Below are 12,268 nucleotides of genomic sequence, written 5' to 3' on the forward strand. Positions count from 1 at the left end.
TTGAGCTGTGGATTAAAATAAGCATCTAAAGCAGCCACTGCATCATCATAATCAATGTCATCACCAGTATTCTAGAGTTTTTTAAACAACTTGAAGATATATTGAAGTAGTGGGTGGATCATGGAGTAAACGGGTTCTCCCATAGCGTTGAAGTAATTAAGCATCCAATTCAAATGCGCCATCTCTGAGTGATTAGCCGGAACAGCAAGCTTGCTGAATAAAGGGAGCAGGTTTGCAGCCCCAATAACACGTTGCAGCAGCTGAATGAGTGGCAGCCGCATCACTGATTTTGAGTGCTCCCGGTTCAGTGCCTGGTTACGTTCGCTCCTTGACATTCATCCTCCACCAATCACACTTTGGCTTGCAGGCACTGAAGTGCACTTTCTAGATCTACCTTCATATAGACTTTCCTTTCTTCCTCTTTTAATCAGTTTTTCCCCTTCCTCTTCTGAAAGCATATCACCACCACTTACCCAAGCAAAATGTTATTTCATCAACTCATAATGGCAGTAAAGATAATCGCTGTGTGAGCAAAAGCACACAGTGGATGCACGTCAATTAGTCGCTGACACACCCGTCATCTAATATATCTGGCAAGTAGACCTCATTGATATGTTATGTTACAAGGATTTATATAGCACTCTATCACCGGTCAGGTTTCTTGCCACTAGGTACCAAGCAAGAACTTAGTCTTACACATGTCTAAAGAGCCAAGACTTAGAGTTTCTGGAAGCTCATATAGTTGGGTGTAGATCTCAATTCTGGGGGGGGGCATTCCAGATGCGTGGGGCAAAAACTGGAAATCTGGAACCTCCCAATCTCTTCTTTTTTCTTTTTAAAGGAGGGGGTTTTAAGGAGGTTCTTATGAGAGGACCGTAAGTTGCGATTAAGGGAATATTTTTTGATTCTTTATATGAAAGCAAGACTTTTGCCATGAAGAGAATTAAAAATAATAAAGCCAGTTTTAAAAATAGAACGATGTTCCACCGGAAGCCTATGAAACTTTCTCAACAAGGGGCAGTGCCTAGGCTCTTAAAAAATAAGCCTGGCAGCCTGATTACTATGGTTCAGACCTTTAGGGGGGCATTGGTTGGCATAGTCTAATCTAGAAATTACAAAAGCCAAAATGACCTGGAACAAGTCATCAGATGGAGGAATTTTCTAATCTTCATTTTTGTAGTTGTACAAAGCAGGATGACGTGACCGACTGGTCAATGTTAAACAACAGCTGCAGATCGTCCATAAAGTTGTGCACTCTGACTTGCATCTCTTTTGAGGAGTGCACCAGCGGACAAATATGCAGATTAAAAAGATGGGGTGACAAGGAAGATCCTTGTGGTACTTTACAGGTTAAACGGACCTTGGGAGAATTGAAGGGGGATAGCCATACAGATTGAGAACGGTCCTTTAAAAAGGAAGCAAACCAGGCTAAGGCTAAGTTCTGTAGGCCTGAGCCCGACATGGCCGATCAAGAGATCATGGTCGACTGTTTCGAAGGCCGCAGACAGATCAAGCTGGACCGACACCTGGGTATCGCCTTTGACAGCATCTTCCCGCCTTTCAGCTATGACTGAGAGAATGACTGCCTCAGTCGAATGAGCTGGCCGAAATCCTGCCTGATGGGGGTCAAGTAAATTAGAATCCTCTAAAAAGGAGCAGAGGTGACTTGCAACATGAGCCTCCAGTACTTTGGCCAAGAACGCTTACAGGGAGATTGGCTGATAGTTCTTCAATGGGTCCACGCCCAATTTTCTTTTGGAGCGGACCCACTATAGCCTCTTTGATGGTGTTTGGTACCATACCTTGGCTAAGGGAGTGGTTGAGGAGGGAAATGTCTATATCGGGGGAATGAGAGAAGACCTTTTTTTTTTTTTTAAATACCCCGAGGGCACGTGTTGTTGGGGAAGCCCAATTTGACTAAGAGAAAAGGTTCAGAAACACCCCCTTACTGATAGCTGATATGATACCTCCTTAAGTGAGGGCAACGAATATCATGAATAGTGCTGTCATCTGCAGCGCTTCTTTACATGCTGAGTCGGGTGGGTGGGTCTGGCTCATGAGTCCCCAATGCAGCAGCTCTCGGTACCATAGCATCATGGTCCAGTTTTCTCTCCAGCGCCTGTTCATGCAGATGGAGTAACAGGTACATGTCACCCGCTTCATCTTCACATGGCTCGCACTCCACCTAGGAGTTGACAGACCTAATCAAGACATTGCATCTGGGACTCTGAACTGAGTATGTGTGCTCCACCCCCACTTCATTAACTCCTGTATACCGCGATCGGCGTATTGGTAACATTGATGCATGTGCGCTTATGCCGTAGGTACAGCTTGCAATAAAAGTCCATTCTTGGACCTTTATGGAAAGGGTAAACATGTTATTGCAACATTCTGTCAGGTGAAAAGATCTGATGTTGATAACTCAAAAAGTACAAAAGATTGTCCACTATCTCGAATGGACATTTTCTTCAAACTCAGCACTCTGCCACCTCTTGGGACATATTACCTAACTCCATGTTGAAAGTCATTATATTTTGATTAGCACAAAACCTCTGTCGGGGAAAATCACTGATGGTTGTACCTGGCGTATGGAGGCTATGATCTACACATTTACCGAACTAGGAAAACCCACACAGGTCAATGCCAGTGATAGTGATCGAGTCAATTACAGAGTACTTCGCATCATTCGATTACTCATTGCATTTATCAAACTCATTTGTGACTGAAGTAAGAACGCTTTCCGTTTTTTAATGCATTACTTCCTTCTTCGTCTAATCAGTGCAGCCTCGTCAGTAGGGTTCAAACTAAATGTTTGTCTTTGAGTAGCTCTTCTGTCCTTGGGATGAGATATGTCACTATAATGGCTGGAACACTCAAGTTAACTATACCTCACAACTGCCTCTACTTAAAAAAATATATACAATTTTTTAGATCTCTTCAGCATTCATTATTTTTTAGAACACAAAACAAATATTCATGTTTTCATTGATTCGTTTGGTATTCATAGTTATGGTGTTTTTTATGATTATGCCCCCATCTCCAGCTGAACTACCCCTAATATTGTCCTGCTCATTAGCCATTCAGAGCATGTATACAGCTACAGGTTGCCAGCCTGCTTGCATAGGCCGTCCCAACAGTTGTAATACAGCTAGAATGTTCTATACTCAGCCATACGTGTTTCTGCGGGAATAAACTCACAGGGACCAGTCTTGTCACTCCTGCCTATAATTGAATAAAGAAATGGAGCTGACCTGACCGGGGCCATACACGCCCATATATGTGCATTAAGTGAAAGAAACAGAAAGATTACCCAGTTGTTTTCAGGAAGTGTGTCAGACCAAAGTTCAGTGTTTGATACAGCTGACAAATGTTTTATTTTGTTCTAGCTGCTTAAAAATCGTTGTTAAGCTAATGCTAAAATAATAAGCATTGGCAATGCCAATAGGTCTTACTTATGCGAGCTAATGGCTTTGTCAATGTTTTTTGCCATGTTGCTTTCCCCCCAATACTCAGCCATGGTGCTCAGCTGCTGTGCAACATGGCTAAAACATTGACAAAGCTAATAGATCACGTAGGTGAGACCTGTTGGCTTTGTCAGTGCTGTTTTTTCTGGCAAGAGGGGGATGGAGCAAGCAACATTGGAGGGGCAAGCACATAGCTGGAAGGGACATGGCAGGTGTGCGAGGGGTTTGGAGTAAGCAATAACACTTGAGGGGGCCAGTGGGATGGGGAAATAAACAATGCAGGACTAGAAAACGGGGCAAGCAACAATACGAGAGGGGGCAGGAGGGACAGGGTAATCAACAACGTGAGTCGGGGCAAGCAGTAATGTTGGGGGGGATGGGACAAGCAATGCGGGAGAAGGCAGGGGAACCAACAATGCAGGATGGGAGGAACGTGGCAAGCAATAACGCGGGCGGGCCAAGCAGCATCGCGGGGGCAGGAGGTACGGCGCAACCAACAACGTGAAGCAGGACGGTGGGTGAGGAGATGATCTACAAACAGATGCACTCTTGTAAAGTACTGAAAGTAAAAGAAAAAAGTAGCTCTGAAAGGACGGGGTAATAAATTATTGGAAGAAGACAAGTTACAAAGATAATGAAATGGCTAAAAATGGTGGCAGTTCCCAAAAATATTTGAGCCGAATCTTAATTTTGAAACTTTTTAAACGTTCTAAAAATACAAAACTGAAATGGAGTTACTAAAGTAAAACTGGTGTTCTATTTCTAGCTATGCGTGCAGCACATTGGCTCAGGCAAAGTAGGCACAGATATAACACAAAAAGTGAGTAGGTGATAAAGAGTGTGTGCAGATAGAGGAGAGTGGATTCAGAGAGATTTCCTTTGGTTTTGAAATGTTTTTATGTAAGAAGTTGCAGCTCCGAGGTAGACCGCAATTGATCCCTTTGGAAGAGGTCGAGAGAGGGGCAATAAAGGATGATTTGGATTCTGCCTTATAAGTTAACATTTTCTGAATTGAAGTTGAGTGTTTCAGATTTGTTTTCGACAGATTAGAAAAAGAAACGCAAAGTGAAATGTGCATGAACTTGGTTTTGTCATGTTTTTTCTTTGTTGGAAGCTAAAGCTGGTAATTTTTCCATTCATTAAGACAAGACAGAATCATCTTCAAGGATGCAAGAGCCCCTGCGTGGCATTCGTTTTGTTTTTATATTTAAAGGAGCGGCCAAGCCACAGACCATTGCCAGCTTTGGAGACATCACATTGATAAAGTTTATACGTGCACGGCTGCCCATTCGCTTGTTAGGTCACGAATTCCGAATTTTATTCTGATACCACTAGAGAGGAATCTGTCTAGGGCTATCCTAACCTGTCTGGCCAGATCCCCTTTCCATACGCAAAAGAGTGAAGAGTGCTTATTTTGTGCAGCTGAATACAGATAGTGGGCACAGGCACTCATTTTGAGGGATCAGACTTATTTTTCTTCAACAGAACTTCACCAAAAACAGTGACAGATAAAAGCAGGGTTATAGAAGAGCCTGCAAGAGTGAATACTTGAGGGTGGGAGAGGAAAATAGGCCGGACCTGTAACCAAAACTAGGCTGCTTTGGTATTCAGCAGCTCCTAAGAAAACATTTGGGCCCCTGCTTTTATTTGTTAACAAATTGAGCACTGGGGTGTGAAGCTTAGCACCTATGTGCTTAATTAAGTGGATGCTGATAAGTGAAAGCCAGCGTTCCCTCTTTTCAGAAGCTAAGGTTGTAAGCTGGCACTATGAACATTTTCAGTTTGTCTTGGTCACATAACCATATCTCGGTGCAGAATAGTGAACGTTGTTTCATTTTTCCAAATAATACATGTTTATGTTGACAAATTAAAAATAAATTGAACTATTGTCATTTCATAAATGTTGCACATTTTTGTTCAAAAGATAAAATGTACGTCATAAATATTAAAGATAATGCACCCCAAGGCTTGAATGCTGGAGACAATGGAGTGGAAGTGCGGTTTAAATGCATATTTGGTGGTTATGTCCGGTTTTGCTAATATATTGGAAGAACTTGTTGAGTCATACTAAAGGGACTCCGTCATGCCCTTTACCAAATGTTTAATCCTTTATACTGCTATGGTATGTCCCTGGGAACGGGAAGGCATGTTAACCAGCGACTGGCCCTTGAGACACGTTACTGGCAGCAAAGTATAACTAACTGGAAGAATTGTCCTCTTCTAATTATGGATTGGTTCAAACACTTTGGATAATGGTAGCATTGGGAATGTTGTATTATGAGTTGAGAAATGAGAGGCAGACTCGGGGTCTTTTGGAAGCCTCTCATAGACTGTAAAGAGAATCATCTACCTGGTCAAGTCCTTGGACATTGCATGTCATGAGGATCGACTGCGATCTGTGATGGGTAGTAATGGGCATATGGTGGTTGGGGGCTGTTGAGTTAAACATTGTAACATGTGGTGTATTATGATTTAATATGCTCTTATTTTTTTGACCTTCGGCAGGAAAATGAGACATCTGGAGAAAATGGCATAATCTGTACCAAGTTAATAGGTGCAATCAGTTAATATGTATTCTTGGATGTACTGCTGTTCTTGATTCTTTGAAAATAATACCAAAATAATAGAATTGGCTTGAGAAAGAAAACATGAATTGTTTCTCAGTACCATTGGATTTCTGTTGGACCATTGGCTTCATGGAATATCTTGGCCTGTAGGTCTGATCGCAGTTAGGAGTACAGCACGTGTAACAGTATTATTATGTATCCACATTATCATTATCACACTGACAATTGCTCCCCTGGGCTTCAGTCATTTTTAAGTGCTTCTACCAAGGGGGGAGAAGCATTTGTGACAAAGTGGGAGGGAAGGGGGCTGCTACTAGCAAGACAACTGTGAATCAATAGTGATCAGGCTGTGGCCATCCACAGAACCTTCATAGATTATTTTTAGTCTACTTGAAATTGTTCTGGTTTCATTGCACAGTTCCGAGTTATACTGATGGTTATACCAGAGCCAAATGCTTTGTGGTGATACTGAGATTTACGTAGTAAACAATTATTTTTTATTTACTCCATCTAGATTCACCTTGCAGTTATTGGTGTATTAGGTGATCAAATTCATGAAAATACAATTGTAAACAGAAAGGTTATGTTGGTAAAATGCACAAGTTAATTGCCATGGTATTTTAAGATCACCCTTCAACTTCATATTTCTTTGTGTGTAGAGGATGGTGAATTACGGAGAACTTTGCAGTCACTGGCCTGTGGAAAAGCACGCGTATTGGTCAAATCTCCAAAAAGCAAAGATGTGGAAGATGAGGACAAGTTTGTCATTAATAATGACTTCAAACATAAGTTGTTTAGGATCAAGATCAATCAGATTCAGATGAAAGAGACGGTATGTATTGCAAAGTGCTTTTGCATCTCACCTTGCGTCAGTGTTGAGCGATCTGATGTATAGATTGTTCAGTCGATAATCTACCAGATGAAAACTATGTAAGAACTATAGGTATCTTTTCTTGTTTCTGTCATAATTCTATTTTTCATGAAGTACCTCGAAAATGCAATATCAGATGTTCCACCACAGTACTAACATTATTAATTGACCATTTCCATAGAACGTACTCCTCCATAAACATCCTCCTCTAGAAGTATTAGCAGAACATGGGTCTATAATGTTTCACCATGGCCTTCGTGCACTGTGATGAATTTATCTAGCACAGTGATAGCTGATGTCTCATGCTGTTCTTACTATTTTTGTCAAACACAGAGCTGGTCATTCTAGATTTTCAAAATAGGCTCTATATAAACAAGCACTGGCAAAACCAATAGGTCTGGTGTTGCCTTCATTTTGGCTTAGTCAGTGTTATTTACTTTTTTGTTCTAGTTTTACAAAACTTTGTTTGACGAAGATCCCTGACCCTCATCGAGCTCTAGTAGTCTAGGGTACTAAATCCTACATTCCAGCAGACCCAATGCAGACGGGAGACTTGCCTTTTTTTACGCTAAAAATGTCTTTATTTTAGTGGTCTCCCACCTAACATTGCTCTGCTTCAATATAAGTCGATAGGGAAAATACTCTTCCCCAATTCTTACCTCCCCCTCAAAAAAAAAAAATCTCCCACTTGCCAGTTATAAAATGTTGGCATACATGATAAAGGGAATACTATGTGCGTGGATGTGCTCCTTATAAAAGGGCAGAATGCGGTCATTCATACTGAAGTTAGCCAAAGGCAGAAGTGGGCTGACCTTTTGTCCCATGCTGTAGCCTGTCGTGCATGGCGGAAGAAAAATGTGAATGACACAGTAACAGAGCAATGGATGAAGAAGACTAGCTGAAAGCCCATATATGTATATTATGTAAATAATTGTAGTAAATCAATAAGCTCTTGGCCAACGTCTGATCTAATTATAATTTTTATTTATTTCATTGTACGTGAATGTATTGTATGTAGGTAGCTTAAGTGTGTCATGGTTTAGATCCTCCTGGTCATACGTTGGGCACTATTGATCTAACCCTGTAGTATAATCCAAGATGTGGTTGAATGCTTACAAAACGTATTCAGTGGTATCATTTGGAAGCATGTTGACTTAATCGGCTATTTAAAAGCCATGAAATACTCTCATGTATAGCAAAATATTATTCTCCATCTGCATGATAGAGCTCTTGTCACCCTACACATATAAACAATGTCCTCATCGCATCACTTTTCAGTCCTCTCAAAATAATCAATATCGGAAGCAGAACCTAATGGTAAAGGTATATAACCACCGGAATGGGCACAAAATTGCAGATTCAAATGTCCCACAAACCTATTTCACGTTCATTTGTGTTAAATACATAATCTCTGACCGGTTTTATTTGGTTAGGTTTTGCTTCAATGCACCACCTTTTCTGTTTTCCTATCCTCTCAATCAGTAATGTGTTTCTTCTTATTTGTAAGCTTTAAAAAGCACCTAGAGAAATGCTTTTAATTCCGTAAGTGAGGCCTTTCAACATAAGGAAATGCAGGCCTTCCCTGTTGCACTTACAATTACTCCAGTCTGAATTTGCATGCATAGGTATTTATACATTTATTTCGGTTGCAGTAAGGCTGAGAAATATGCTGGGTAAATGACAGGACGCTATGTATTCTGAAATGTGAACTGATCTCGATTGTCTGCACTGTGCTCTAACAAATGCTGCTTTGAGGAAAGAAGATCTTTAAGTCATGAACGGATTTGTCAATTTAATAGGAGTCAATCATGACTTGTCAATAACGGTAGTCTGGAAAACTTGCCATTTATTCTCATATTTAAGCCACATTATTCATTTCTATTGCCCATACTTTGTCTGAAACCTTTTGCTCATGTGATCAATTTCCCCTGTTAAGCATTTTCTATGTATTATATTTCACAATATTGATTCCTGTTGCCCGGGTCTTTGCTCATGCGATGGATTGTCCCTGTGTAGCACATAGTATATTATTGTGTAGGCGTACCTTTTTAGCAGCCACATCTTTACATGTAATTTTATGTATTTTTGTGCATTTTTTTAACGAAAAAAGATTGTTTGACTGACTGACTGGCTAATTGTTTTAATTGTCTGCATTTCAGAAGTAAAATGCATTACAATTCCTTTTGCCTGACTAGATTGAAGTGGCCCATGCCGGGGTGCAACACAAGGGTTGAATTTATCAAGACTTGTGCTACCACAAAGAGGCACAAAGTCTTGATGGGGAAATTACTTTACAGTGCAAAATGTTTTTTTTATTGTTTTGCAATGGAAATGTGCCCTTTTTGTAGCACAAGTAGCTTTATGTTTTGCTTTGTGCTACATTTCATCAAATGGGCGTCCCATGGGCGGTACTTAAGCCATCCATTGCTACCACCCATGTTTTATTTTTTACCACAAAGCTTTATCTACAATGATCAAACCTAGCTTTCCATAAAAAAACACATCCTGGAGTGTGGCGTAAAACAGGAAAAAACGTTTGTTCTTAGCATCTGTTGCTGTAGATACAGATGGTTTGCATACTCCTACCATCTACTGTTGTGTCCAGGTGGCGCTGAAACCTTCTGGGGGCATTTGTAACTTTACCTGCTGGTACGCTCTTCCGACGATTGTCGTCCTGTTTGCCCTCCTGTCCTCCCGCCGCCGCATACAACTTCTGCAGCCGCAGAGAGGAGGACTAAGCCCCCCAGGCTCGTTAGCGGCTGAAGCCGCCCACGTCAATTCCCGCGCCCGGAGGCGCTTTAAATCGCGCTCACGCCCGGTGGAGCGGGTGGCGCTAAAACCTTCTGGGGGCATTTGTAACTTTACCTGCTGGTTCCTGTTGGTTCCCTCTTCCGACGCTGGTCGTCCTGTTTGCCCTCCTGTCCTCCCGCCGCCGCATACAACTTTCACGGCCGCAGAGAGGAGGACTACGCCCCCCAGGATCCTTAGCGGCTGAAGCCGCCCACGTCAATTCCCGCGCCCGGAGGCGCTTTAAATCGCGCTCACGCCCGGTGGAGCGGGTGGCGCTGAAACCTTCTGGGGGCATTTGTAACTTTACCTGCTGGTTCCTGTTGGTTCCCTCTTCCGACGCTGGTCGTCCTGTTTGCCCTCCTGTCCTCCCGCTGCCGCCTACAACTTCCGCGGCCACAGAGAGGAGGACTACGCCCCCCAGGCTCCTTAGCGGCTGAAGCCGCCCATGTCAATTCCCGCGCCCATAGGCGCTTTAAATCGCACTCACGCCCGGTGGAGCGGGTGGCGCTGAAACCTTCTGGGGGCATTTGTAACTTTACCTGCTGGTTCCTGTTGGTTCCCTCTTCCGACGCTGGTCGTCCTGTTTGCCCTCCTGTCCTCCCGCCGCCGCATACAACTTCCATGGCCGCTGAGAGGAGGACTACCCCCCCAGGCTCCTTAGCGGCTGAAGCCGCCCACGTCCATTCCCGCGCCCGTAGGCGCTTTAAATCGCGCTCACGCCCGGTGGAGCGGGTGGCGCTGAAACCTTCTGGGGGCATTTGTAACTTTACCTGCTGGTTCCTGTTGGTTCCCTCTTCCGACGCTGGTCGTCCCGTTTGCCCTCCTGTCCTCCCGCCGCCGCATACAACTTCCATGGCCGCTGAGAGGAGGACTACGCCCCCCAGGCTCCTTAGCGGCTGAAGCCGCCCACGTCAATATCCGCGCCCAGAGGTGCTTTAAATCGCGCTCACCCCCTGCGTCGCGGGAACGCGCGCGGGACGCGCCGGGAGAAGCCCGGGACCATCTGTGGCCATCCGGGGCCTGATGAGGCCAGGCTGGACCATCTGTCTTGGCTAGAATGTTAAGCTTTTTCTTTTAATAGGGGACTAAGTTTGTATTGGTGCTTATGCAATATCCTTGCTCCTGTAAAATCATTAGAAGAGCTGTATAGCTTAGGCTCTCTTGTTCATTCTATTGTGTACCCTTAATGAACAGTGTGGAAAGTCGTGGTTGATCAGGGGTATGTTATTATTTTCTAGTACACTGATTGAGTAAATACTGTTTGCCTTATAGCTGGTATCAAGGGTCTGTTGCTCGTGCATATAACTTCCTTTTTTCAAATTGGGCCGTTCCTATAACATAGCCTGATGGCTAGCCAATTAATCATGGACTGCCCAACTCCAGGACTCCAGACCACTAAGACCAATAATCAGAAATGCTTAGCTGGTACATTGGATGGGTTTTTCCTACGTGCTGAATCACTAATTAGTCATGAGATTGCTTTAGTGGAGAAAAGGCTGTCCTTGGATCCTTCATCGTTAGCGCTACACCAGGCACACGGTCTTTCTGTTCCACTAGATACATCCCAACTGTTGTGTGAATCTTTACCACCCTCCACGCATACACCCGAGACGGGTATAGCAAACTCCACCCTGATCAGTAATAGAACTCGGTCAGGCTCAGAGGCATCGCCATCCCCGCCTATGGTGACAAGGCGAGGGGGGCACGTAGGGGGGCTCAGGACAAAACCAAAACAAAACCCATAGGGCAAAGGAAAAAGCCACACAAAAATAAGGGTATAGCAGGGATAAAATTAAACCAAGCAACCACTCAGGCGGTGCAAACAGACTATTTGAGCCCTAACAATAGATCGCTCGGTACTCAAACCGAGGCGGTCTTCTTATCTCCATTTGTTGGAATTGATGGCGCGTCTGAAACACTGGAATCGGTTGTTACCGATATTTTTAAATCCACCCTACATCCCATTCAGGAGCAAGTAAATGATCTTATGGTTTCCAGAGCAAAGGATCTAGACGATAAAATAACAAAACTTAACCAGGGGTTATTGGAAATGGAAGTTATGATTAAAAAAGGGAATGACATCTTTGAAGAATGTATTAAAGCCAATGTGGGGGAAAATGTGTGCGTAGCAGGAAGCAAAGAAATGGCCACTAGGTTGAACATTATATCCCAATCAAGTGTAGGTGCTCCGGCTGAAGTAGCAGCTCCAAGCTCAAGTCTTCAACCGTTAGTTGTGACTGACTTGAGGTCTAATATAATGGGACAAGCTGGGGAAAAGTCTGATAGAGCATTTGTGAGTCAGGCGCACCTCAGCAATAGTAAATTGCCAACACCTAATACAAAGACAAGTGAAGCTTCTATTACTCCTAATTGTGATAATTTGAGATTACCTCCTGCAGCATGTCCTTATGTTTTAGTTTTATCAGGAGTACCCACGCTTAGGAGTGACCAGAATGAAACCTGGTATACACTGAGGAATAAAGTTGTGGACTGGCTGCAAAAGTACAGAGGTTTTAGCCCCTTGAAAACAAATGAAATCATTATGGTCCGCAGGGTGGGTTGGGTTGGTGAACAAA

At 43.3% G+C, this 12,268-nt stretch overlaps 1 protein-coding gene across 1 annotated transcript in view; it reads left to right on the plus strand.

Moving 5' to 3' along the window:
* LOC144773090 (cullin-4A) overlaps positions 1-12,268 on the plus strand; it is a 468,683-nt gene that overhangs the window by 397,255 nt on the left and 59,160 nt on the right. Inside the window, exon 18 of the mRNA XM_078657905.1 lies at positions 6,691-6,863. Coding sequence (XP_078514031.1) covers positions 6,691-6,863 — 173 coding nt within the window. The remainder of the gene's footprint in view (positions 1-6,690; positions 6,864-12,268) is intronic.

This window comes from Lissotriton helveticus, chromosome 8 (genome assembly GCF_964261635.1).
Source record: "Lissotriton helveticus chromosome 8, aLisHel1.1, whole genome shotgun sequence".
Lineage (NCBI taxonomy): Eukaryota > Metazoa > Chordata > Amphibia > Caudata > Salamandridae > Lissotriton > Lissotriton helveticus.